The sequence below is a fragment of the Trachypithecus francoisi genome, unplaced genomic scaffold (genome assembly GCF_009764315.1).
Source record: "Trachypithecus francoisi isolate TF-2019V2 unplaced genomic scaffold, Tfra_2.0 Lachesis_group17, whole genome shotgun sequence".
Classification (NCBI taxonomy): domain Eukaryota; kingdom Metazoa; phylum Chordata; class Mammalia; order Primates; family Cercopithecidae; genus Trachypithecus; species Trachypithecus francoisi.
Genome location: NW_022681462.1, coordinates 71,396,618 through 71,421,738, shown reverse-complemented (window position 1 = coordinate 71,421,738; position 25,121 = coordinate 71,396,618). Strand labels below are relative to the sequence as shown.

Genomic DNA, 25,121 nt, shown 5'->3' with positions numbered 1-25,121 from the left:
TTCCACATTCTTTACGCATGACATTCAAGGCTGACATGGCCCTTCATCCCTCTCTGACAGTCTGATTCCTCTCTCAGCCTTGCTGAGCAACTCCTAGTTCTGAAGCTCCACTGTCGCTAGGTCCTGTCCTTTCCTGTTCACCCATTCATTGTTTTCCAACATGCCAATTAAATAAATTCAAGCCCCTCCCAATTCCCACATTTCAGGCCTATGTGCCCATCCACCCTTTTGCCATCACTGCATTCCCAGTAGCAGAGGTTCCCAGTGCTGTCTGCACAGTAGAGTCACTTGGAAAGCTTTAAAACAGTATCAGGCCAGGCACAGTGACTCACGCCTGTAATCTCAGCACTTTGGGAGGCCGAGGCAGGCAGATCACCTGAAGTCAGAAGTTCGAGTCCAGCATGACCAACATGGTGAAACCTCATCTCTACTAAAAATACAAAAATTAGCCAGGTGTGGTGGCGGACGCCTGTAATCCCAGCTACTTGGGAGGCTGACGCAGGAGAATCGCTTGAAATCAGGAGGTGGAGGCTGCAGCGAGCCCAGATCACACCACTGTACTCCAGCCTGGGTGACAGAGCGAAACTCTGTCTCAAAGCTAAATAAATAAATAAATAAATAAAACAATATCGATGTAAACTCAGGTCAATTAAATTAGAATGAAGATGGAGTAAGTGCACGTACTATGAAACAGCTATGGCAAGGGGAGAAATGCAGAGCTTCTGGACTTGGAACGTCTGGTTTGAATCCAGCTCCTCGTCTTTCTAGCCTTGGAAAGTCTGTAACCTCTGCATGCTTCCAATTCCTTACCTCTAAAATGAAGGCAAGAAATAGTCTCTACCTCATAGAGTTGCTGTGAAGATTAAATGAGTTAATATATTACTGACACTTAGTATATGCTCAGTAAATGTTAGTTATGATGCATGCATGCCGGTCTCCCGCAGGAAGACTCCAAGCAACTTGATGCCAGGACCTGCATCTTGTTTCTCTCTGCCTGGCACAATAGTACATATGCTTTTATTTTTGAATGATTAATGGATGCACAAAAGAAGATGAATTTTGGTTTTAGGAAATCAGGGCGATTTATGTAGAAGAGGTGGCCCAGGAGCTGAAGCTTGAAAGATGGATGGGTTTGTGGTGAGGGTTGGTAAAGTAATCCAGATAGAACAATAATGTGAATGTGAGCCAAGGTACTGACATGTAGAGTGTGGAGAAAAGACCAAAAGCCCAGGTGTGCTGGGGTCAAAGGGGAGGATTACTCAGGAGAATTGCAGTGAGATGGTGTTGAAAGGGAAGGCAGGCCATTTCATGAAGAGTTTGTAATGCCTCACTGAGGAATTTGAGCTTTATTCTGTAGAGAATGAGTGGACTATGAAGAAGAATTCTGAACAGGTGAATGCACAATCAGATCTGTGCTTTAGGAAGCTGATCCTTTCCAACTGAAAGATTGACCTGGAGCAAGGAGCAAGAGTGAGTTAGGAGATTGCTGCAGCTTCCCATCTGAGATCAATATTGTATATGTTAAGTCTTCCTAACAGACCACATATAACGAAGCTCTTCGGACTCTATGTGGTTTATGTTAATTGAAGCACTGCTAAATTTGGTGGTGGAAGTGATAATGATAACTACAATACCTCTTAAGTGTCCCTTTCAATTTCAAGAGTTTTTTCATTATTTCATTTTTATATTTTACTAATATTGGATTTATTAACATATATGCACAGGGTAAAGATTTAAATAGAACAAAATGGTAAGACACCTTCCCATCTCCGATCACCACTTACCCAGTTCTCTTTCCCTGACACAACCACTGTTATTGGGTTCTAGTGAATACTCCTCCCACTCTCTAGGCATGAAGAACATATATATATTTAAAGTATAGAGTCTGACAGGTTTTGGCATATGAATACTGTGAAACCATCACCACATCAAAATGATGAACATATCCATCCCCAATTTTTTCATGTGTTCCTTTGCTCTCTTACTTCTGCTCTCATGTCTCTAGGACTCTCCACTCCCACTCCCCAGGCTCCTGGATACCACTGATGTGCTCTTTGTTACTATAGAGTACAGTTTCTAGATGCAATGTAATGATATGAATGTAAAATTGAACAGAATGTATTCTTTTCTGTCTGACTGCTTTCACTTAACATAATTATCTTGAGATTCATTCCTGTTGTTTTATGTATCAATAGTTCATTCCTTTTTATTGCTGAGTAGTATTCCATTGTATGGATAAACCACAATGTGTTTATCCATTTATCTGTTGATAGATTTTGCATCTTTCCCAGTTTGGAGCTATGAGAAATAAAGTTGTTAAAAATATATATGCAGAAGTCATTGTATGGACATATACTTTCATTCCTCTTCGGAAAATGCCTAGGGGTGAAATGGCTGCAACATATGGTGGGAATATATACTCAGTTTTTTAACTTTTCGAGATACCACCAAACTGCTTTCCAAAGTAGTTGTACCATTTTACATTCCTGTTAGCAATTATTCCAGTCCTCCACTCCTCACCAACACTTGATAATATGAATTTTTTCAATTTTAGTCATTCTTTCTCCAAGTTGCTTTTGCATACATTGCCACATTCAATTCCCAATGGACTTGCTTTAATTTTCACACTTCCTGGTCACCAGTGGTGAACATTATCAAGTGTCTTCTTCTCGCTGTGGTCTTTATTTTCCCTGCTTAAATTCCTTTCCGCTTTCTTTGCCTTTTTACACTTCCTCCACATTTGACAAAGTGCATTCTTCTCATACATCTTTAACTGATGAGCAATTTGCCCCTTATCTGTAAATCTCAAGCATTTTGATACAGAGATTTAAGAAAAGTCCATTTTGCTTTTTCAATCTTAACAAGATGCAACCTGCAGATTGTCTTATATACAAGGGGTAGAAAGAAGGCTGGAGGATCAGGAGCCATGAAACCCAGGCTTGATTTTGTGTATGTGACCTTGAATAAGTCACTTACCCACTGCAGGCCTCAGTTTCCTTACTTTTAAAATGGGAATTGTGCATACTCCACATCCTGCACAAGTTTACTGTGAAGAACAAGTTTGTGTTCACCCATTTTCTCAACAAACGTGTATTGTTGTACCCACTACCAAACACTATTCCAGGCTCTAGAAACTGAACAGTGAACAAAATAGGCAACTCTAGAAATGCACACAAAGTCACTTTATTTAAAACACTGTGAAAAACTATATAAATATAAAGCAATATTATTATTTATTACCAACTTGCTCTCTTCTGACTCTGGGCAGAAAGAGAGATCTAATGAAATTTGTTGTGCTAATCCACTTACACTAATGTATACTCTTCTTTCACAACCAGGCGTCATTTGCCTCATCAGAACTACATATTTGGGATTCTTTATGTTATATCTCATGGCACATCCATAAATTTGTGAATCAGTAACACATTCTTTTGGAAGCCCCTACTGTTCAGTTTTTGTTAGAACCTGGGTGAGCACGTGAGGAATTAGGGCTCCAGTGTTACCATGTGCCCCACAGCTCTGTGACATTGGACCACCTGCAGAAACTGCTTAATGGTGCTGGTGGAAGTCCTCATGCTCAGCCTTGGCAATGGCTGAGAGAGGGTTTGATTTTTTTTTTTTTTCACACATTTCAAAAGGCACATTTACATTTTAAGTGCTTGAGTAAACGGACCAAGCAAGTGTAGAAATTGCAGTGGTGAGAAATAAGCTTCAAGTATTCTAAGACACTAGAGTGATTCTGGTCAGTTTCCATTATTGATAAACCAACACGTGGGTGAGATCTCCTTGGGGATTAGAGCATCTCCCGGAATCCTGTTGGTTTTTATCCATTCATTCCAGCTTCTAAAGGTCACGTCCATCACGACTCTAAAGTTGTAGGACAGATCTGAGAGTACTTCTCCCTGCTCTCCGCCTTCCCTTTGGGTTTGTTTGTTGATTAGCAGTAACATCAATATCAATACTGCTTTATTAATTTTTATTGAGATATAATTCACATACCATAAAATATGCCATTTAAAGTGTATAATTTGGCCGGGGGCAGTGGCTCTCACCTGTAATCCCAACACTTTGGGAGGCTGAGGAGGGTGGATCACGAAGTCAGACGTTCAATACCAGCCTGGCCAACATGGTGAAACCCCATCTATACTAAAAATATAAAAATTAGCCAGGTGTGGTGGCAGGCGCCTGTAATCCCAGCTACTTGGGAGGCTGAGGCAGATAATTGCTTGAGCCCAGGAGGTGGAGGTTGCAGTGAGCTGAAATTGCACCACTGCACTCCAGCCTGGGCTACAGAGCGAGACTCCATCTCAATAAATAAATATATAAATAAACAAATAAAATATAGTGTATAATACAGTCGTTTCTAATGTATTCATAAGATTGTCTTCCCTTTGTTTTGTTTCCTCTTTAAATTTCCTAGGGAAGGCCGGGTGTGGTGGCTCAAGCCTGTAATCCCAGCACTTTGGGAGGCCGAGACGGGCGGATCACGAGGTCAGGAGATCGAGACCATCCTGGCTAACATGGTGAAACCCCGTCTCTACTAAAAAATACAAAAAACTAGCCGGGCGAGGTGGCGGGCGCCTGTAGTCCCAGCTACTTGGGAGGCTGAGGCAGGAGAATGGCGTAAACCCGGGAGGCAGAGCTTGCCGTGAGCTGAGATCCGGCCACTGCACTCCAGCCTGGGCGGCAGAGTGAGACTCCATCTCAAAAAAAAAAAAAAAATTTCCTAGGGAAAAGGGGGAGCCCTCATTACTCACATTGATTCAACACATATTTACTGAGCACTCAAAAAGTCAAATAAAAATCCCTGCCCTTGTGGAGCTTGCATTATAGTGGGGAACTCCATAAAAAATAAAATAAATAGAGTATAAAGTATGTCAGAAGTGATAAGTCAATGGAGAAAAAGACAGTAGGAAATGGATTGGGTATATTGGTTGATGGTGGGAGAGGTGGGAGGGGAATTGTGATTTTAAATTGGATAACCAGGGAATGTCTCATGAGAGGTAACTTTTAAGCAAAGATTTGAAAGAAATGAGGGAGCAAGTCATGTGCTTATCCGGGGAAATGGCATCCAGCCAGAGGAAAAGGTGGTACAACAAGTGCAGAGACCTTGAGGTAAGAGGTGTTCCAGAAACAGCCAAGAGGCCAGTGTGGCTGAAGATTACTAATTGAGCAGGAGAATAGTGTGAAATGAGAACAGAAGGGTGGACGGAGGCCAAATCAAGTAGGGTCCTGAGCCACTTGTAAAGACTTAGGCTTTTCTTCTGAGTAAGACGGGGAGCCACTGTAGAGTGTAAGCCGAGAAATGCCGTGGACTGACTGACTTTGAATAGGATCATGCTGGCTGCTCTGTGAACTGCAGAGGACAAAGGAAGAAGGAAACCGCCTAGTTATGAGGCTAATTGCAATAATCTAGGCGGGACAGGGCAGAGGCTGCCACAGATGGCATTGGTAATAGTGAGATGCTGAGAAATGGTCAGTTTCTGGATAGACTTTGAATGTAGCGCCAACAGGACTGGCGAGTGGAGAGCGTGTGGGGTGTAAGAGAAAGAGAAAGAGAAGTCAAGGATAACTCGGATGAAATCTGCAATGTTGAGTGGTAACAGTCAATTAATGGGGCTGCATAGGTGGGTCCAGTAGGGCAACTTGGTATACTGCGTTTATCCAATAGGAAAGTTAAACACTCAGGCTTGAAGATACATAAATCGTTCTGGAGTTTCTCAAATTAATAAAAAACAAAAAATTACCTGTTATCATACTATTTCCTAAATATAATCTGGCTACTTAAACATCAAGTTGCCAAACAGATTGTACATATGGTTTTGTTTTTATTTTGAAGCTAAAGACGTAACCAGTGGCCAACTACCTTAATTGGGAAATTTAACACATTGCAATCGTTGTTAGAAATTAATAAAGTGATCAGTTCTGTTTGGGGTTACTCTTGCTGCTTAATTTAATTGCTTGTAATAAAGCTTTCATATACTAAACAACTTTAAGTTAATTGCATTGGGTACTTGTATACTATCTCAACCCATAATCTAATAATTGCTTTTTATTAATATGCATAGCAGTGTATCAAATATTGTTTATAAGCTTAGATTGGGCCTAGCTAGTACTAGATTGTGCTTATCTCTTTCTAGATCTCCATTCAGTGATGTCACTTTGGTGGCTTCAAAATTAGCCACGGTAGGAGGATTTGCTACCACAGAAATTGACAAGCTCTGCAAATCAGGGCTTTTATCTCTATTTTTTTTTTAAACCAGTACACCACTGAACACAGCAGAGGGTAGAGTTATGAATGCCAGCTTTGGGCCACACAACTGTCGCACTGGAGGGAGGGGGGATATAGTGGAAGACATCTGCCCAGAGAGGAGGAGTGTTTTACTACCATTGACATTGTTTAAAAGTGCTAGCTCATAAGGATAATAAAAAGGAGACCAACTTTAAGTCTTTTCATTCTCTACAAATTTCTCCCTTATTGCCTGTGCCCAGGGCAGATTCCTCCCGCCCACTTTCACCTCCATTCTAATCCTTTCACCACCTTGGACCACAGTTATGACATTTAACTTCTCTATGCCTTAGTTTCCTCATCTGTTCAATGAGGATCATAAGACCTATCATGGTGACTTATTGTGTGGATTCAAAACAATACAGAATGCACAGAATATACTCAATTAATAGTAGTACAAGTAAACCTTTGACAGTTTCCTCATAGCCTTAAGAGAAAGATGAGAAACTCCCTTATAGATCACCAGCATTTTCATATCTATTGCACTCTCCAATGTCTGGGTCTCTGTTGGCACTGTTCCCCTACTTGGAGCCACTTCTCTCCTGTTTCTGCATGTTCAAAGCCTGTTCATTCTTCAAAGTTGACCCAGTTGCTACCATCTCTATGAGGCTTTCTCTTATTCCCATGGCTGCCGTAATCTCTGTCCTTCTAAACTTTCCGGCCCTTGGGGAATCTCTAGCACCACCCGTACCTACTGGATTACAACCTGCACTTTAACAAGAGCCCCAGGTGATGAGTATACACAAGCCAGCTGGGCTCAGGGGCTCACGCCTGTAATCCCAGCACTTTGGGAGGCCCAGGCAGGTAGATCAAGATGTCAGGAGTTCAAGACCAACCTGGCCAAGATGGTGAAACCCCGTCTCTACTAAAGATACAAAAATTAGCCAGGTGTGGTGGCACGTGCCTGTGATCTCAGCTACTTGGAAGGCTGAGGCACAGAATTGCTTAAACCCAGGAGGCGAAGGATGCAGTGAGCCAAGATTGTGCCACTGCACTCCAGCCTGGGTGACAGAGACTATGTCTCAAAAAAAAAAAAAAAAAGTTCAAGAAGCCCGACTCAAAACCACTGGTTCTCAAACTTGGCTGCATGTTGGAATTACTTGAGAAGCTGTTAAAACTTAATTAACTAGACTCCCAGCCCAAGAGAGGCTTATTCAATTGGTCTGGGGTACAGCCTGGGCATCAGGATTTTTTTAAACTCCCAGGTGATACTATTAAATAACACGCAGCAAAGTTTGAGAACCACTGCTCTATAAATTTCCCCTTATACTCTCTTATGAGGACTTAACATTCTCTTATGCAATTTAACAGAGCTTGTGTTATTTGTGTCCACTTATGTTTTTCCACCTATATTAAACTGTAAGTCTTTCAAGGGTGAGAATTGCTTTTTAATTCAATTTTTAGCACTTTCTAACAAAATGTAGCCATATAATAGGAGTTTAATAAATATTTATCGAATGAATAGTGAAGTATTAATAATTGTAATCTAAATATGTTTTCTGAATGCCATAAATGTGGCTACTTGGACATATTCTCATAAAGAAGACTACTTGGACATATTCTCAAAATCGGAGAGTTATTTCCTCTTCAGTTCTAAGTAAACATCAAATATTTGAAGAATTGGAGGCTGGTGGCCAGAATGGGCTTTCTAACTGAAAATAGCATCTCTGGGTACCAGCAAGGCCAGCCACTGCCATCTCTATGTGCTGCTTATGGAAATCTGTAGCCTGGAATCCTAAGACTCCAGAGGGCAATGCAAAATGATGCAGCCCATCCCCACACACTCTGTGCATCCAAATCAGAACCCCCGGCTGAAATATGATGATGTTATTGTTTCTTTCTCTCCAGGGTGTCATTCTGATATTCATGAGGACTGTTGTTCTCACTATGAAGGCATCTGTTATTGAAATGTTCCTTGGTAAGTACTTTTATATGTGTATCTGGATACCCTTTTAGCGTTTTCCTAAGATCCAAAGAATCCAGCCAAGAAAAGTTTTAAACCAAGACAGAGCATATAAACAATACAGTGTATCTTTTTATGACAAACATTTGAGATGTTTTAAGAAAGAATGGTAAGCAAAGATCAAATTCAGGATGCATGTGTATATGTTTTCATGTAAAGCAAATACTGTATATGTATTACATATATGTCTCAGTATATTACATATTACACACACACATACACACACCTATCTTGTGTATTCCTCAGCAATTAGCAAGTATTTCAGATACTGCATATTTGCAGATTCTAAATGTGAGGATCTTATTTCTTAATTTCCAAAAAAAAAAAAAAAAACTTACTGCTGACATGGCTTTACCTATAGCATTGGCGACTCACGCTTTTACAGATGATTCTTTCTTTTTTTTTTTTTTTGAGACAGAGTCTTACTCTGTCGCCCAGGCTGGAGTGCAGTGGAGTGATCTCGGCTCACTGCACCTCCGCCTCCCAGGGTCAAGCGATTCTCCCGCCTCAGTCTCCCAAGTGGTTGGGATTACAGGCACACGCCACCACGTCTGGTTAATTTTTGTATTTTTAGTAGAGATGGCGTTTCACCATGCTAGCCAGGCTGGTCTAGAACTCCTGACCTCGTGATCTGCCTGCCTCAGCCTCCCAAAGTGCTGGGATTACAGGCATGAGCCACCACACCCGGCCAGAGATGATTCTTTTGTTTTTTTTTTTGAGACGGAGTCTCGCTCTGTTGCACAGGCTGGAGTGCAGTGGTGCAATCTCTGCTCACTGAAAGCTCCGCCTCCCGGGTTCACGCCATTCTCCTGCCTCAGCCTCTGGAGTAGCTGGGTCTACAGACGCCGCCACCACACCCGGATATTTTGTTTTGTTTTGTTTTTTTGTTTCTGTATTTTTAGTAGAGATGGGGTTTCACCGTGTTAGCCAGGGTGGTCTCAATCTCCTGACCTTGTGATCCACCCGCCTCAGCCTCCCAAAGTGCTGGAATTACAGGCGTGAGCCACCACACCCAGCCCAAAGATGATTTTTTTAAAAAAGAATCCATCCATTATCACCAGAGTATGCAATCTTGGATAGGCCCTTGAGGAGCAGCAGGTCAACTAGAAGTACTCAGCTAAAGTGCTGAGGGGTTTAGGACCAAGCCCAAGGGTCATCTTCCATTAAGCTTGGCCCCACTGTGCCATGGCCTTGTCAGGTAGAGTAATCCTGTGGATCATTGTGAAACTACTGCCAGGAAGGTGTGCAGAAACCTTTCAGACAGTCTGTTAGTTTGTCAGGGCTGCTGTAACAAAACACCACAATCTGGGTTGATTAGGACAACATAAACCCGTTCTCTCCACCTTCTGGAGACTAGAAGTCCAAAATCAGTGTCAAAAGGGTTGGTTCTTTCAGAGGGCTGCAAGGCAGGAATCTGTTCTGTGTCTCTCTCCTAGCTTCTGGCTGTCTGCTGGCAATCTTTGGTGTTCTTTGGCCTGTAGATGTATGATCCTGATCACTGTCTTCATCTTCACATGGTATTCTCCCTCTAGTTGTGTCTGTCTGCACATTTTCCCTTTTTATAATGACATCAGTCATATTGGATTAGAGGCACACCCTACTCCAGTATGACCTCATCCTAACTTAACTAATTATAGCTGCAATGAGCCTATTTCCAAATAAGGTCACATTCTAAGATACGGAGGCTTAGGACTTCAACATATAAATTTGGGGGTACGTAATTCAACCCATAATATAATGAGAGTGCTCAAGGTCTGTTCAGAGGGTGTGTACCTGGCAGAACTAGGGACTGGAAGAGAAGAAGGCAATGCAGCTGGGAAGGCAAGGGGACTCTAGGCATGTTGGAAGGAGTATTGGACCAGGAGTCAAAGGGAGGATATGGGTTCTAGTCCTGATTCCACCATCAACTTGCCAATTTTGTCAAGTCACTCATTGTCTCAGAGCTTCCTGCAAATTATATGTTTGAGCTATTAATCACCCAACCCTATGTAACAGGGCTGCCAGAGACCTAGGGGCAGCTCTGTCCAAGCTACTTGTCTCTCAGGTAAGCTACTTTCTCCTGGAGCCAAAGAAAAGGCCAAAAACAATGCTCTGTCTTCACTTTGGATAAGTCCTCAGGGATACCAGGCATTCTCAGGAACCAGTGGTACTATTTCCTGGCTCCTGTCAGATGGCCATAAGAAGCCCTGAGGAACTTCTAGGCACCTGGACCAGGAGCCCTACCCCAACCACTGCTTTTGTCCTCAGAGACTGGGTAAGGTCCAAGGGTCAATCATCCCAACACTGCCTCTACAATTGCTCTATATGCCTGGCTTGCTTTAGCAAACAAAAAGTTGGCTATGACACTGGGGAACAATCCCTTGAAAGCATAAGGTCCTTCATTTCCCCCTTGCCCCTTTGAGAAGCTACCTCTCTTTTCATTCTAACATACAAGTTAGTAGGTTTCTAACATAAGAATGGATTGAGAGTGGGACAAGAGGTTAGGAATAGGGTTTAGTCAAACAAATAAAACAAACTCTGAGGCCATTTCACCCTCTGCATCTTCCCAGCATCACAGAAACAAGAAAGGAAGATCTGGCTGTCTTTTGTACCCTGCCTTTCTCAGCCTGCCCTTGCCCTTCTGGCTTGCTTATTCAGATAGCAAGAAATCAAAGTAGAAAAAGGAGGCCGGGCGCGGTGGCTCAAGCCTGTAATCCCAGCACTTTGGGAGGCCGAGACGGGCGGATCACGAGGTCAGGAGATCGAGACCATCCTGGCTAACACAGTGAAACCCCGTCTCTACTAAAAATACAAAAACTAGCCGGGCGAGGTGGTGGGCGCCTGTAGTCCCAGCTACTCGGGAGGCTGAGGCAGGAGAATGGCGTGAACCCGGGAGGCGGAGCTTGCAGTGAGCTGAGATCCGGCCACTGCACTCCAGCCTGGGCGACAGAGCGAGACTCCGTCTCAAAAAAAAAAAAAAAAAAAAAAAAGAAAAAGGAGACCCCTGTACCTCAACACAATAAAGGCCATGTATGACAGGACCACAGCTAATATCATAATCAATGGTGAAAAGCTAAAAGCTTTTCCTCTAAGATCAGAATGAGACAAGGATGCCCACCCTTGCTACTTCCGTTCAACATGTTACTGGAAGTCCTACCCAGAGCAATTAGGCAAGGAAAGGAAATAGAGATATTCAAACTGAAAAAGAAATAAAACTTTCTCTGCAGATAACATGATATGATATATAGAAAACCCTGAAGACTCCACCAAAAACCTGTTAGAACTAATAAATGAATTCAGTAAAGTTATAGAATACAAAATTAACATACAAAAGTTAGTAGCACCTCTATATACTAACAGTGAACAATCTGAAAAAGAAATCAAGGAAACAATCTCATTTATGATAGCATCCAAAAAAAAAAACTACTTAGGAATAAATTTAACCATAGAGGTGAAAGATCTGTGCACTGAAAATTATAAAACATTGATGAGGCCAGGCACAGTGGCTCACACCTGTAATCCCAGCATTTTGCATGGCTTAAGTGGGCCAATTGCTTGAGCCCAGGAGTTTGAGACTGGCTTGTGAAGCATGGAGAAACCCTGTATCTACAAAACAAAATAAAAAAGTTATCCAGGTGTGGTAGCATGTGACTGTAGTCCTAGCTACTCGAGAGTCTGAGGAGGGAAGATCACCTGAGTTCAGGGAGATTGAGGCTACAGTGAGCCATGATCATGCCACTGCACTCCAACATGGATGACAGAATAAGGCCCTGACTCACACACACCAAAAACAAGATGCAGAAAATTGAAGAAGATGGACATAAATGGAAAGATAGTCCATGTTCATGGATTGGAATAATTAATATTATTAAAATGACTATACTATCCAAAGCAAGCTACAGATTCTTTTATGCAATCCTCAAAGCAATCCCTATTGAAATTCCAATGGCATTTTCCACAGAAATTTGGAAAAAGAACTCTAAATTCATATGGAAACAGAAAAGATTCCAAAAGGTCAAAGCAATCCTGAGCAAAACGAACAAAGGTGGAGGCATCAAATACCCAATGTCCAAATACACTACAAAGCTATAGTAATCAAAACAGCATGGTACTGGCATAAAAACAGACATATAATCCCATGAAACAAAATAAAGAGCCCAGAAATAAACCCATACGTTTATGTTTAATTGATTTTTAACAAAGGTGACAAGAACACACAATGGGGAAAAAGCAGTCTCTTCAATAAGTGGTATTGGGAAAATAGTATATCCATATGCAGAAGAATGTAATTGGGCCCTTAGCTCACACTGTATACAAAAATTAACTCGAAATTGACTAAAGACTTAAATGTAAGACTTGAAGTTATAAAACTACTGGAAGAAAACATAAGAAAAAAGCTTTGTGACATTGGTCTGGGCAATGACTTTTTGGATATAACCCTAAAAGCACAGGCAATAAAAGCAAAGGCAGACAAATGGGATTGCACCAAAACCTTCTGCACAGTAAAAGAAACAATCAACAGAATGAAGAGACAATTTGTAGAATGTAAGATAATATTTGTAAACCATATATTTGATAAGGGATTAATATCCAAAATATATAAGGAACTCTAACAAATCAACAGCACGAAAACAAATACCCTAATTTTTAAAATGGACAAAGGATGTGAATAGACATTTCTCAAAAGAAGACATACAAATGGTCAAAAGGCATATGAAAAAATGCTCAACATCACTAATATCAGGTAAATGCAAATTAAGGCCACAATGAGATATTACCTCACATCCGTTAGAATGGCTGTTATTAAAAAACAAAAGATAAGTGTTGGCAAGGATGTGGAGAAAAGGGAGCCCTTCTAAATTGTTAGTAGGAATGTAAATTAATAAACCCATATTATGAGATAAACCCAAACAATGAGATTCCTTCAAAACATAAAAATAAGAATTACCATGTCATCCAGCAATCCCACATCTGAGTATATGTCCAAAGCAAATGAAATCAGTCTGTTGAAGAGATATCCTTACCCCCATGTTCAATGCAGCATATTCACAACAGTCAAAATAAGGAATCAACCTAAGTGTCTATCAATGGATGAATGAATAAAGAAAATGTGGTGCACATATACAATGGAATATTATTCTGCCATAAAAAAAGAAATCCTGTCATTTACAATGTAAATGTACCAGAGGATGTTATACTAAGTGAAATAAATCAGGCACAGAAAGACAAAGACTGTATGATCTCATTTACATACTGTATCGAATCTACAAAAGTCAAACTGATGGAAGCAGAAAGTAGAACAATGGTTTCCAGGGGCTGGGGAGCTGGGGAAATAGGGAGATGCTGGTGAAAAGGTACAAACTTTCAGGCCAGGTGTGGTGGCTTATGCCTGTAATCCCAGCACTTTGGGAGACCGAGGTGGGTGGATCACCTGAGGTCAGGAGTTCGAGACCAACCCGGCCAACATGGTGAAATTCCCGTCTCTACTGAAAATACAAAAATTAGCAGAGTATGGTAGCGGGCACCTGTAATCTAAGCTACTTGGGAGGCTGAGGCAGGAGAATTGCTGGAACCCGGGAGGCAGAGGTTGCAGTGAGCCGAGATTGTGCCATTGCACTCCAGTCCGGGCAACAACAGCGAGACTCCATCTCAAAAAAAAAAAAAAAAAGGTACAAACTTTCAGTTACAAGATGAATATGTTCTGGTGATCTAATGTACAGCACAGTGACTACAGCTTATAAAACTGCATTGTTTACTTGAAATTTGCTAAGAGAGTAAAGATGTACTCACCACACACATAAAAATTGTTAAGTATTCGAGGTGATGGCTATGTTAATTAGCTTGATTTAATCATTTCACAATGTACACATATATCAAAACATCATAAATATAGACGATTTTCATTTGTCAATTATACCTTAATGAAGCTGGGGGGAATAATAAATCACTCTATTAATGAAAAACAAGGAGGCTCACGTTCACATAGTCCCCTTTCCAGGTCCTCGTGTGTCTGCCTCCCTGCCATCTCTCTCCTCTGCTTACATGTCTTCACCCCAGGGTCATTTGCTTAAGTCTCTCTACCCCTCCTCTGGGTGCTGTGATGGCCTCCTTGCCCCAAATCCTTACGCCTTTACCTCATTTTCTACCATACCCCTATTAATCTTTTAAAGCCCACATCTGACCTCCACTCTGTTGCTCTCCATGCAGACTCGGTGTTTTCCCTTTGCCTTTAGGATGCAGTGCAAGTTTCTTCAAGTGCCTTGCTCGTGGGGCCTTCCTGATATGGCTCTTGCTCTCCTCCCCTGCTCTTGTCACTCACCATAGCCCCCACTCCAGCACTGAACTTCTAATTTCCCTGGGGAATGCATCATTTCTCACCTACAGGCCTTTGAACCTGCTGTTCCCTTTCCTGGAATGCTCTTCTTCTCACTGACATGCCCATACCCCCTCCCACAAACCATGCTATTCCTCCAGCAAGCTTCCCTCATCCCCATTAGGTTGGACCATCTTCTATGCATTTCCTTGGTGTCCTGTGTTTCTTCTCACATAGCTGCAAGATATTGGCCTTGTCATTTTTCTGGCTCTCCAAAATCTGTAAACTCACTGAGGGTGGGAGCTGTATCATGCTCAGGGTCGTATCTCTAGTGCTCACCACATATCATAGGCACTCAATAAATATTTCGAAACAAATAATTGTTCTTAAGGAGGCTGGATTTTTAAGGTATTGGAGCCATTCAAGGATCTCTCAAAAGCTCTCTAAATAAACGTCAATTAAGTGTTTAATGTGTTTAATTAAGAGGTAGCATGCTTGTTTTAGATATGTTTCAATGCATGCTAGAGCAGAGTTTTGCAGTGCTCATTGTCATTGGAGTATTGTTTATAATCCACATGTACACTGGCAGGGAGCAAGTGAAGTAAAGAGGCCAACACTGTAGCCAGCAAACTCGCATTCTGGTTCCAACTTCTTCCCCCAAATGACTGCAGCATTAGCCAAGGTGGTGACACTGGGCCTGATTTCCTTTCTATAAAATAAAGGACGACCTCCAAAGCTCCTCCCAGCTTTAAATATCCTATGATTTGAAGCATAATTTTATGATTTACATGATTGTAGAGAATAAGCTGTCATGGCTTTCCTATGAAGCTCTGATTTATTGGATGCTAAATGTTTCATTGAGTACATAATCCTAAATTAAAGCATCAGGGAAACCTGAACTATGTTTAAATGATCTGCTTTATAAATTGGTTTTCAAGGAGGCATTGTGGATACTATCTATGTTAGTACATAGAGGGTCTCCAAAAAGATCTAACAGGAAGTTTATGCGCTAGAATGAGGCATGCCTATAAAAGTTCTAGGTACACAAGTATTCAGTAAGTACCTACTGATTTGATCATTGATTAGATGTTCTGGTATTTCATGTCTTTTCTTCAACATAACGTGGATTCTGATTATAATTCATTACTGACAGGAAAACTGGAAAACATGAGCACAGATGAATCATGCCAATAATTTTAGAAAGCAGTTTTCATTATTATAAACCTATATGATTTCAATATGACCAGATTAAAAAATAATTGTTCTTTATCATTACATCAGTTATTTCTCATTTATATAAGATTCTAATTATATATTTTATATTAAATACAAATGTAAAAGGGGAAAATACAGAAAACATAAAACGGAAATAATAATTCCTCCATTATTAACATTTTAGTATATTTGTTCCAGTTATTTATCTGCATATATTTTAAACTTGTCGGAGTCATTCTTAAGGTTAGAGCTGAACATGTCACAGGTAATTTAATATTCTACTACACACCATTTGTAATAAATGCCTAGGATTTCTCATTATTGGCACGTTTTCAACATTTTATTATTTCCAGATCCATTAGAAATAATGCTACAATGAGCATTTTTTTACATAAATCTTTGTCTATACCTCTGATTATAACTTGGGATATATTCCTAGAAGTTTATTTTCTAGGCCAAAGAATATAAAAGTTTTTAAGGCTCTTGAAATTGCTTTCCAGAATGGTCCCGCTTGCTTATACTTCACCAACAGTGTTCAGGGAAGCCCTAATCTCAAATCCCTGCCAGGATTAAATATAATTTTATGTTCCATATTTACTAGCACGATATGGGAAAACATCCCCTCATTTTGCTTTAGCTTGCATGTTTAACATGAAGAAGATTAAGCATAGTTTCAAGCTTATTCATTTATATTTTCTCTATGCATTATACAACAAATTTTAAAAATCAGTATTTGAACTGTCCTGATTGTCACATCAGAGAGGGAGAGAGTGAAGTGGGAGAAATTTTTTTTCTGAAAAAGTAATTTTAGTATTTAATATGCTTGAACATTTCAAGCACTACTAAAGAAAGAAAAGACAGCCTGGGCAACATAGCGAGGCACTGTCTCTACAAAAAATAAAAAAGTAGCCGGACATGGTGGCACACATGTCTGTAAGCCCAACTATTTGGGAGGTTGAGGCAGGAGGATCGCTTGAGCCCAGGAGTTCAAGGTAGCAGTAGGCTGTGATCACACCACTGCATTCTAGCCTTGGCAAGACAGGAAAAGAAAGGAAAGGAGAGGAAAGGGGAGGGGAGGGGAGGGGAGGGGAGAGGAGGGGAGGGGAGTGGAGGAGAGTGGAGGAGAGGAGAGGAGAGGAGAGGAGAGGAGAGGAGAGGAGAAGAGAAGAGAAGAAGAAGAGAATTGTTTATGTTATTCAAAACTGAAACATCAGATTTTTGTTGTTGTTGTTTGTTTTTTTGAGATGGAGTTTCACTCTTGTTGCCCAGGCTGGAGTGCAGTGGCGCGATCTCAGCTCATTGCAACCTCCGCCTTCTGGTTTCAAGTGATTCTCCTGCCTCAGCCTCCCGAGTAGCTGGGATTACAGGTGCCAGCCACCATGCCAGGTTAATTTTTGTATTTTTAGTAGAGACGGGGTTTCACCATGTTGGCCAAAGAACACTGGATTTTTAAGGACTGAGAAGCATTGCTGAGAAGCATTGCTGTATGATTGCCTTGGAATTTGGGGTTCCAGACTTAACTCTCTTCAAGTTTTCTTGACACGCATAGCCTCCATTGCCAGATAATTAACCACTGTCACACAGGGGCTGGCTATCAGACCTGTCTGCGGCTTTGCACTTTGAAGTGGGCATCAGGCATCCATCCTGGTGCTCTGCTAGGCGTCCTAGGAAAATGAACACAAGATTGATTTTTCTCTTCCCCACTTCAACATGCAATTTACCATTTCCAATGTAGCAAGAGGGGGATTGCTGAGGAGGAGTGAAGACTTGCTCCAGGGCACAAGCACATTTGCAGGCCCTACTGACCAGCCACCCCCTGGAGGAGTGGTTTCTGAGGAGCTTTCATTATAAGCACAGAAGCTGAGGGGAGGGCCTGTGTGTGCCATCAAAGATAATGACTTTATTAATTACTGCTGTTCAACTGAACCCAGCTATGCATGTTTTCAGCCTAAAAGGTCTTGGGCAACCAAAAGCAAATGATGGGGTGGTCTTACTAAAATATTTATAGTCCTAATGATACCAGGACTTATAAACCACTTGCCTCAGGCACAGAGGCCAAGAACAGTTTTTGGTTTTCCACAAAAATTGATACCCAAATTTATTATTTCACTTACTCCCTCCCCTTGCTCAATTTTTTTTTCTATGTATGTATTTAGTACTCATTTTTAAAAATATTATAGGATTATAGATATTTATTTTTGAGCATTAAGTGAAAATATAGTCTTTGCACAGAGTTAATTGACAAGAAGCTACTATAAAAATTAGACCTCCAGGACACTCATACCCACTCAAACCCCAGAAGTAAATATACCTAAAAAATGTCTGCCTTCATTCTGCCTGGCTAGACTTCTGGTTCTCACTCAGTTCTCTTTCATGTTTCTGTTCTCCTAGGACATGGTATGTCAATTACTCAGGCCTCAACTAGTGCTAACAGTCAAAATTGGAGAGAACTCAATGGCCACATCATTGGCACAGGTTAGCTAGTGTCTTAGTTCATGCAGACTGCTATAAAAAACTGCTACAGACTGAGTGGCTTAGAAAAACAGAAGTTTATTTCTCACCGTTGTGGAGGCTGGGAAGTCCAAGATCAGGGTGCTGATGGATTCAGGGTCTGGTCAGGGTCTGCTTCCTGGTTCCTAGAGAGCCATCTTTTTAGTGTGTTCTCACATGACAGAAGGGGCAAATTAGCTCTCTGGGGTACCTTTTATAAGGGCACTTATCCCTTCATGAGGGTTCACTGTCAAGAGCTGTGACGTCCCAAAGGCTCCACTTTCTAATATCATCACACTGGGGGTTAGGATGTCAATGTTAGGAATTCTACTTGGGAGGGTGTTGGGGGGCAGGTAAACAAACACTGAGACCATAGTAGCTGGATAATCATAAGATAAATAAAGAGCTTTTTTTAACACTTGGTGGCATTGCCACTTTTTTCTTCAAAAATAGTTGCCAATCCAAGAACTCCTAAGTCCATTTAGACCTAACTTGAGGATCTGTGTTCAGTTAAAAACAAACACACCCGCCGGGCGCAGTGGCTCATGCCTGTAATCCCCGCACTTTGGGAGGACGACACGGGAGGATCACCTGAGGTCAGGAGTTCAAGACCAGCCTGGCCAACATGGTGAAACCCCATCTCTGCTAAATATACAAAAATTAGCCAGCCAGAGCGAGACTGTCTCAAAAAAAAAAAAAAAAAAAATGCTATCAGAAATTTTCACAATACGTATCAAAATTTTAAGTGAGCATACATTTCAAACAAATTCTATTTGGAAATGTATTTTAAGGAAATAATGGATCTATGCAAAGATTATGCTATTTCTATTAAATCAAAGTTTGGTTATGATACATCCATATAGCGCAATACTTTGCAGGGAATTAAAATTACTGTAGAAAGAACATTTAATGACAAGAAAAAATGTTGATATATATCATTAAGTAGAAATAAGTTATCAAACATTGTAAACAACATGAGTATGATCAAATGTTTGTTTAAATGTATTCATATGAATACCTGTATACATATAGAAAAAGACTGGAAAATATTATACTGTTATATTCATCCACATTTGTGTTGTTTACATCTTTCTACAAAGAACATGTATCTTTTTAAATAATAAAAACAGCCAACATTCACTTTTTAATGAATGGAGACAATATATAAAAAGCCTCAGGCTGGGTGCAGTGTCTCACGCCTGTAATACCAATACTTTGGGAGGCCGAGGCAGGTGGATCACCTGAGGTCAGGAGTCTGAGACTAGCCTGGCCAACATGGTGAAACCCCATCTCTACTAAAAATACAAAAATTAGCCAGACGTGGTGCAGCACACCTGTAATCCCAGCTACTCAGGAGGTTAAGGCAGGAGAACCGCTTGAATCCGGGAGGTGGAGGTTGCAGTGAGCCGAAATCACACTACTGCACTCCAGCCTGGGTGACAGAGTGAGACTCTGTCTCAAAAAAAAAAAAAAAACCCTCAGAAGAGAGGCTGTCTGGGAAAGAAAGGCAAGGAGAAGAGCGTGGGGAGAAGAAGGAGAGACTCATCACAAGGTCTGAGAATGCTCTATTTCATCTTACGTGCTTGAAAAGGAACCAGACTTTAAATTAGAAAGGATACAGAATTCTCCCTTCTTCACCTATTGATACACTTTAAGGAGCGTGGTGTCCAAATGCTATCGGAGGTTCTGCTCCTGTTTCTAAGGAGGAAGCTCAACTCTCTGCAGTTGCCTCGATGGGACACAGAACCAGGGCTGCCAGGGGGCTACGAGGGAATACTCAGGTCACTTCTCAGACATTGTGATGAGTCTCCTTCTTCTCCCTAGCCCCTTTCTCCTTGCCTTTCTTTCCCAGACAGCCTCTCTTCTGAGGCTCTTTGTATGTTCCCTGCATTCAGCCTTCCCTCAAGCACACTCATATGCACACACACATAGCTGCACACACACATAGTGTGCACACACATAGATGCACTCACATGCACATGCAGTTCTCCGGCTATTTGGAAACTGGCCATCTGGAAACCTGCTGTGGAAGGGAGGACAGAGCACAGGAAGGGCCGGGGTGCTCATCCCACCTCCACCATTAATTCATGGGACAAGACAAATTAGTGGACTTCTCCAGACCCACATTCCTTCCTCTGGAAAATGGGGGCTTTGTCAGGTTAGTGTGGTCAAATTTAAACACAGCAAAACAAAGGACAAGTATCCAAGAGGTGTTTTTAAAGGGACCTTTCAGCTGAGGCTGAGAAAAGTATACAAAGTAGACATCTCATTTCTCCAATCTTAATACAGTCATGTGCTTCATGCACTTAATACAGTCATGCACTTCAATGTCTCAGTCAATGGCCTCCTATAAGATTATAATGGAAATGAAAAATTCCTATTGCCTAGTGACATTGTAGCCATTGATGTAGTACAACACATTACTCACATGTGTGTGGTGATGCTTGTGTAAACAAACCTACTGAGCTGCCAGCAGCCATGTAAGAGTATAGCACATACTGTTATGTACAGTACATAATACTTGATAATGACTACTTGATAGATAACAAGTAACAACTACCTTGCTGGCTTATGTGTTTTCTTTTTTTTGAGACAGAGTCTCACTCTGTCGCCCAGGCTGGGGTATAGTGACGTGATCTCGGCTCATTGCCATCCCCGCCTCCTGGGTTCAAGCGATTCTCCTGCCTCAGCCTCCCAAGTAGCTGGAATTACAGGCGTGTGCCACCACTCCCAGCTAATATTTTTCTATTTTTAGTAGAGGCAGGGTTTCACCATGTTGGCCACACTTGTCTCAAACTCCTGACCTCAGGTGATCCACCCATCCCTGCCTCCCAAAGTGCTGGGATTACAGGCGTGAGCCACCACGCCTGGCCTGTATTTTATATCTTATATTTTTATCATTATTTTAGAGTATACTCCTTTTACTCACTTAAAAAAAAGTTATCATAACTTTTAACCAAAACATTTTAAAAGTAAAAAATTTTTAAATCTCAAAAATACAAAAAAGCTTGTGGAATAAGGATATAAGGAAAGATAATATTTTTGTACAGCTGTGAAATGTGTGTGTTTTAAGCTAAGCGTTATTACAAAAGAGTCAAAAAGTTAAAAAATCAACAAGTTTATAAGGTGAAAAAGATATAGTAAGCTAAGATTAATATTATATTAAAGAAAAAATATTTTTTATAAATTTAGTGTAGACATAAACAGTGGTTATAAAATCTACGGTTTTGTACAATAATATCCTAGGCCTTCACACTCACTCACCCCTCACTCACTGACTCACCCAGAGCAACTTCCAGTCCTGCAAGCTCCATTCATGCTAAGTGCCCTTACAGATGTACCACTTTTTATCTTTTATACTGTATTTTTACTGTACTTTTTTTATGTTTAGATATATTTCGATACATAAACACTTATCAGTTGTTAACAATTGTTTACAGTATTCGGTACAGTAACATGCTGTACAGGTTTTTGACCTAAGAGGCAATAGACCATACCATTCAGCCTAGGTGTGTAATAGACCATCTAGGTTTGTGTAAGTACACTCTACAATATTGGCACAATGATGAAATCGCCTATTGACACATTTCTCAGAGCACAGCCCCATCGTTAAGTGATGCATGACTGTAAGAGGGAAAATTTGTTCTGCCAGTGAGAATACTTTGTGGATGATCAAAGCAAATATGAGTCAAAAGAGAAAGTATTTAGGTAAAATAATATTGATTAAAATTTTAAAATTTTTCTTTATGTAGTTTTGCTGGTGACTGGAGTACATTCAAACAAAGAAACTTCAAAGAAGATTAAAAGGCCCAAGTTCAGTAAGTAAAATCACAATTCCTTGCTGGCATAAGGCTTGTTTCTCCCATGGAGGGTTATTATACTTGCTTTAGATAATTTTTGTTTTGGTTTGGTTTTTGTCTCTATCTCAATTAATTTCTACTCAGACTAATTAGTGATAAGTCTTATCCCCTACCACATTCCAAAAAGTGTTTGAGATAGGAGCCCTGACTTTCGGGTAAAGGATATGTAGTTCCGTTGCACTAGAAAAACTCAAAATACACATACAGAGACCAGGCAACAATATGTCTCTATGGCTAAGTGGAATAAGCTTAGCCCTGACATTGAAATGTTGTCTCAGTTCCCCGTACCAGAGAACTTATTTTGGCTAATGCAAAGGTCTAGCAAACCTGCCCACTTTCCAACAGACCCTGGGATCAGAAGGCAAATCTCGCAAAAAAACCCATGCAGTTTAACACCCAATCAATGGAAGGAGAAAAAATAAATTTCACTTTTGAGTGGTGTATCAGTTAAGATTAGATGACAAAAAATCTGGAATAAGGGCAAGGGTGGTGGCTCACGCCTGTAATCTCAGCACTTTGAAAGGCTGAGACAGAAAGATCACTTGAAGTCAGGAGTTCGAGACCAGCCTGAACAACATGGTGTCTCTATTAAAAATTCAAAAATTAGCCAGGCCTGATGGTGCATGCCTGTAATCCCAGCTATTAGGGAGGCTGAGGCATAAGAATCACTTGAACCTGGGAGATGGAGGTTGCAGTGAGCCCAGATCATACCACTGAACTCCAGCCTGGGCCAGAGTGAGACTGTGTCAAAAAAAAAAAAAAAAAAAAAGAAAATCTGGAATAATAGATGCTTACTTAAGACTGCTGTTTCTTTCTCTCTCATGGTCTTGGCTTTTATAGAAGTTCCACAGTCTCCAGGGACCCAGACTTCTGGCTTCTAATTCTGCCATTTTCAATGTGGCTCCCAATTCATTGGCCAAAATCGCTGCCCCAGCTCCATCCATCAGGTCCACATTCCAGTCAGTAGGAAGGGATGAAGAAAGGCACATAGTAGTGATGCAGGATTTTTCTTCTCAGTCATTTTGCAAGCCAGGGACCCCCAGCCAGTGATGCTTCACCTGGGCCTTGCTTGGCCATGCTGGCATGCCCTAGCACACCTGTGTTACAGCTTAAACTCATGTTCAGCAGTTCCCAAGTGCTTGTACCATGCCCAAGAAGAATGAGAATAAGCTTGACATTGAAGGGTGAGGAGGGCTGAGAATTTTACTGAGTGAAGGAACAGCTCTCAGCAGAGAGGGGGTCCCGTGAGGGGTGGTTCTCCTACCTAAAGGCATGAAAGTCCCTAATGTGGCTGCGTCTGGGGACTTTTACGGATTCAGAATGGGGAGTATGTGCTAATTGGTTTGTGAGTATGCGAAAAAGGTTACAGCAAAGACACCACTCAAAGGTGGGCATGACAGTGTAGAAAACCAATTAGGAAAAGGGTAGGTATATGTAAAACACGTGAAGGGTGGGGATCCATCAGAGGAAAGCACACCAAACAGGAAGACAGGTTCTCAATCCAGTCTGAGGATTTAATTTGTAGCTTGGCTTTCAGGCTTTGAACTGTCTTTGGCTTGGAGGTGGGGTTTCACCAGGGACCCACCCCTATCTGCCTAGGCGTTTGGCTGCCTCCTACCACTCTCAATAGCTCCCTTTAAAGCTGCATCCAGAAAGTTCAATATAACCCCTCTCTTAAGTACTATTGGCCAGCAGTAAGGTAGAGTGGGAAATGTCTTGATTTTTTTTTTTTTTTTTTTTTTTTTTGAGATGGAGTCTCACTGTGTCACAAGGCTGGAGTGCAGTAGTGCGATCTTGGCTCACTGCAACCTCCGCCTCCTGGGTTCACACCATTCTCCCGCCTCAGCCTCCCGAGTAGCTGGGACCATAGGCACCCGCCACCACGCCCGGCTAATTTTTTGTATTTTTAGTAGAGACGGGGTTTCACTGTGTTGGCTAGGATGGTCTCGATCTCTTGACCTCGTGATCCACCTGCCTTGGCCTCCCAAAGTGCTGTGATTACAGGCGTGAGCCACCACGCCCAGCCATGTCTTGATTTTAAACATCCATGTCCCTTGCTAAAAGTAATAAGGGGTATTATTACTAAGAAAAAAGAGAAGAATGGATATTGGGAAATAACTCACAGAAGACACAGATGGAAAACTCACACTCAAATATTGTAAGCACACTGGGATATCTTTTCCAAATTTGTAGGCCTGATGGAAGCTTAAGTTAAAGTGTGTTTATAAAGAACCATTAAAAAAGGCTTTATATACAGTCAATGTTCTGTGCTCTCCACAACTGAAACCTTCTTTATAGGCATTAAATTTAGGTACCTTGAAATCAGCCACATTAATCATTTGAAATAAAAGAAAGATTTGCTTCACACAGCCTCTTTTTGCTTCTGCTCTTTTAAACCTTCCATGTGAGATTTCCTGTTGAAATGAGACCAAAAGGGCAAACCATCCACAGCCTCCTAGTCTGAAATACTAAAAAGGAATCAGTTGTTTATTTATTTCTGTCAGGACCAAGAGCCAAGAGGACCGGCCCTGGGGCAGATGTGTGTTCAAAACAATGATTAGGTTAATATGGAGACAAATGCACGCCCAAATATGAAGTCCTTTGGGCTGTTTCCAGTGTCTTCATTAACTCATATACAAAAATCATGAAAGGTTCCATGATTACCATGACAACAGTTTGCAGTGACTATGAAAGTCTGTGCTAAATGACCCAAGGGCAAACCTCTTTGAGAGATCTCAAATGGATTGAATTTCTGATATGCTAAATTCCAGCCTTATTCTCAAAATCTCCCTAGTGATGCAGCACATTGGAATCAATAAATGCATGAGGTCTTTTCTCTAATTAGAAACTCTGGCACAATTATTAAATAGGGAAAAAGAGATACAATGAAGGTAATTGGATATTCCCAAACCACGGAGATATCTGATTCTTGATCTCCAGAGTATTTCCAAATCATAGTCTATAGCTTGAGGCCAAAGTCTTTTTCTTTCTTTCTTTCTTTCTTTTTTCTAT

At 41.1% G+C, this 25,121-nt stretch overlaps 1 protein-coding gene across 2 annotated transcripts in view; it reads left to right on the top strand.

Moving 5' to 3' along the window:
- Positions 1-25,121, top strand: part of VIT (vitrin) — a 127,156-nt gene that overhangs the window by 12,211 nt on the left and 89,824 nt on the right. For both annotated transcript variants that reach the window (XM_033176049.1, XM_033176048.1), the window contains exons 2-3: positions 8,138-8,207; positions 22,002-22,067. In XM_033176049.1, the coding sequence (XP_033031940.1) occupies positions 8,156-8,207; positions 22,002-22,067 (118 nt within the window). In that variant the 5' untranslated portion in view covers positions 8,138-8,155. The remainder of the gene's footprint in view (positions 1-8,137; positions 8,208-22,001; positions 22,068-25,121) is intronic.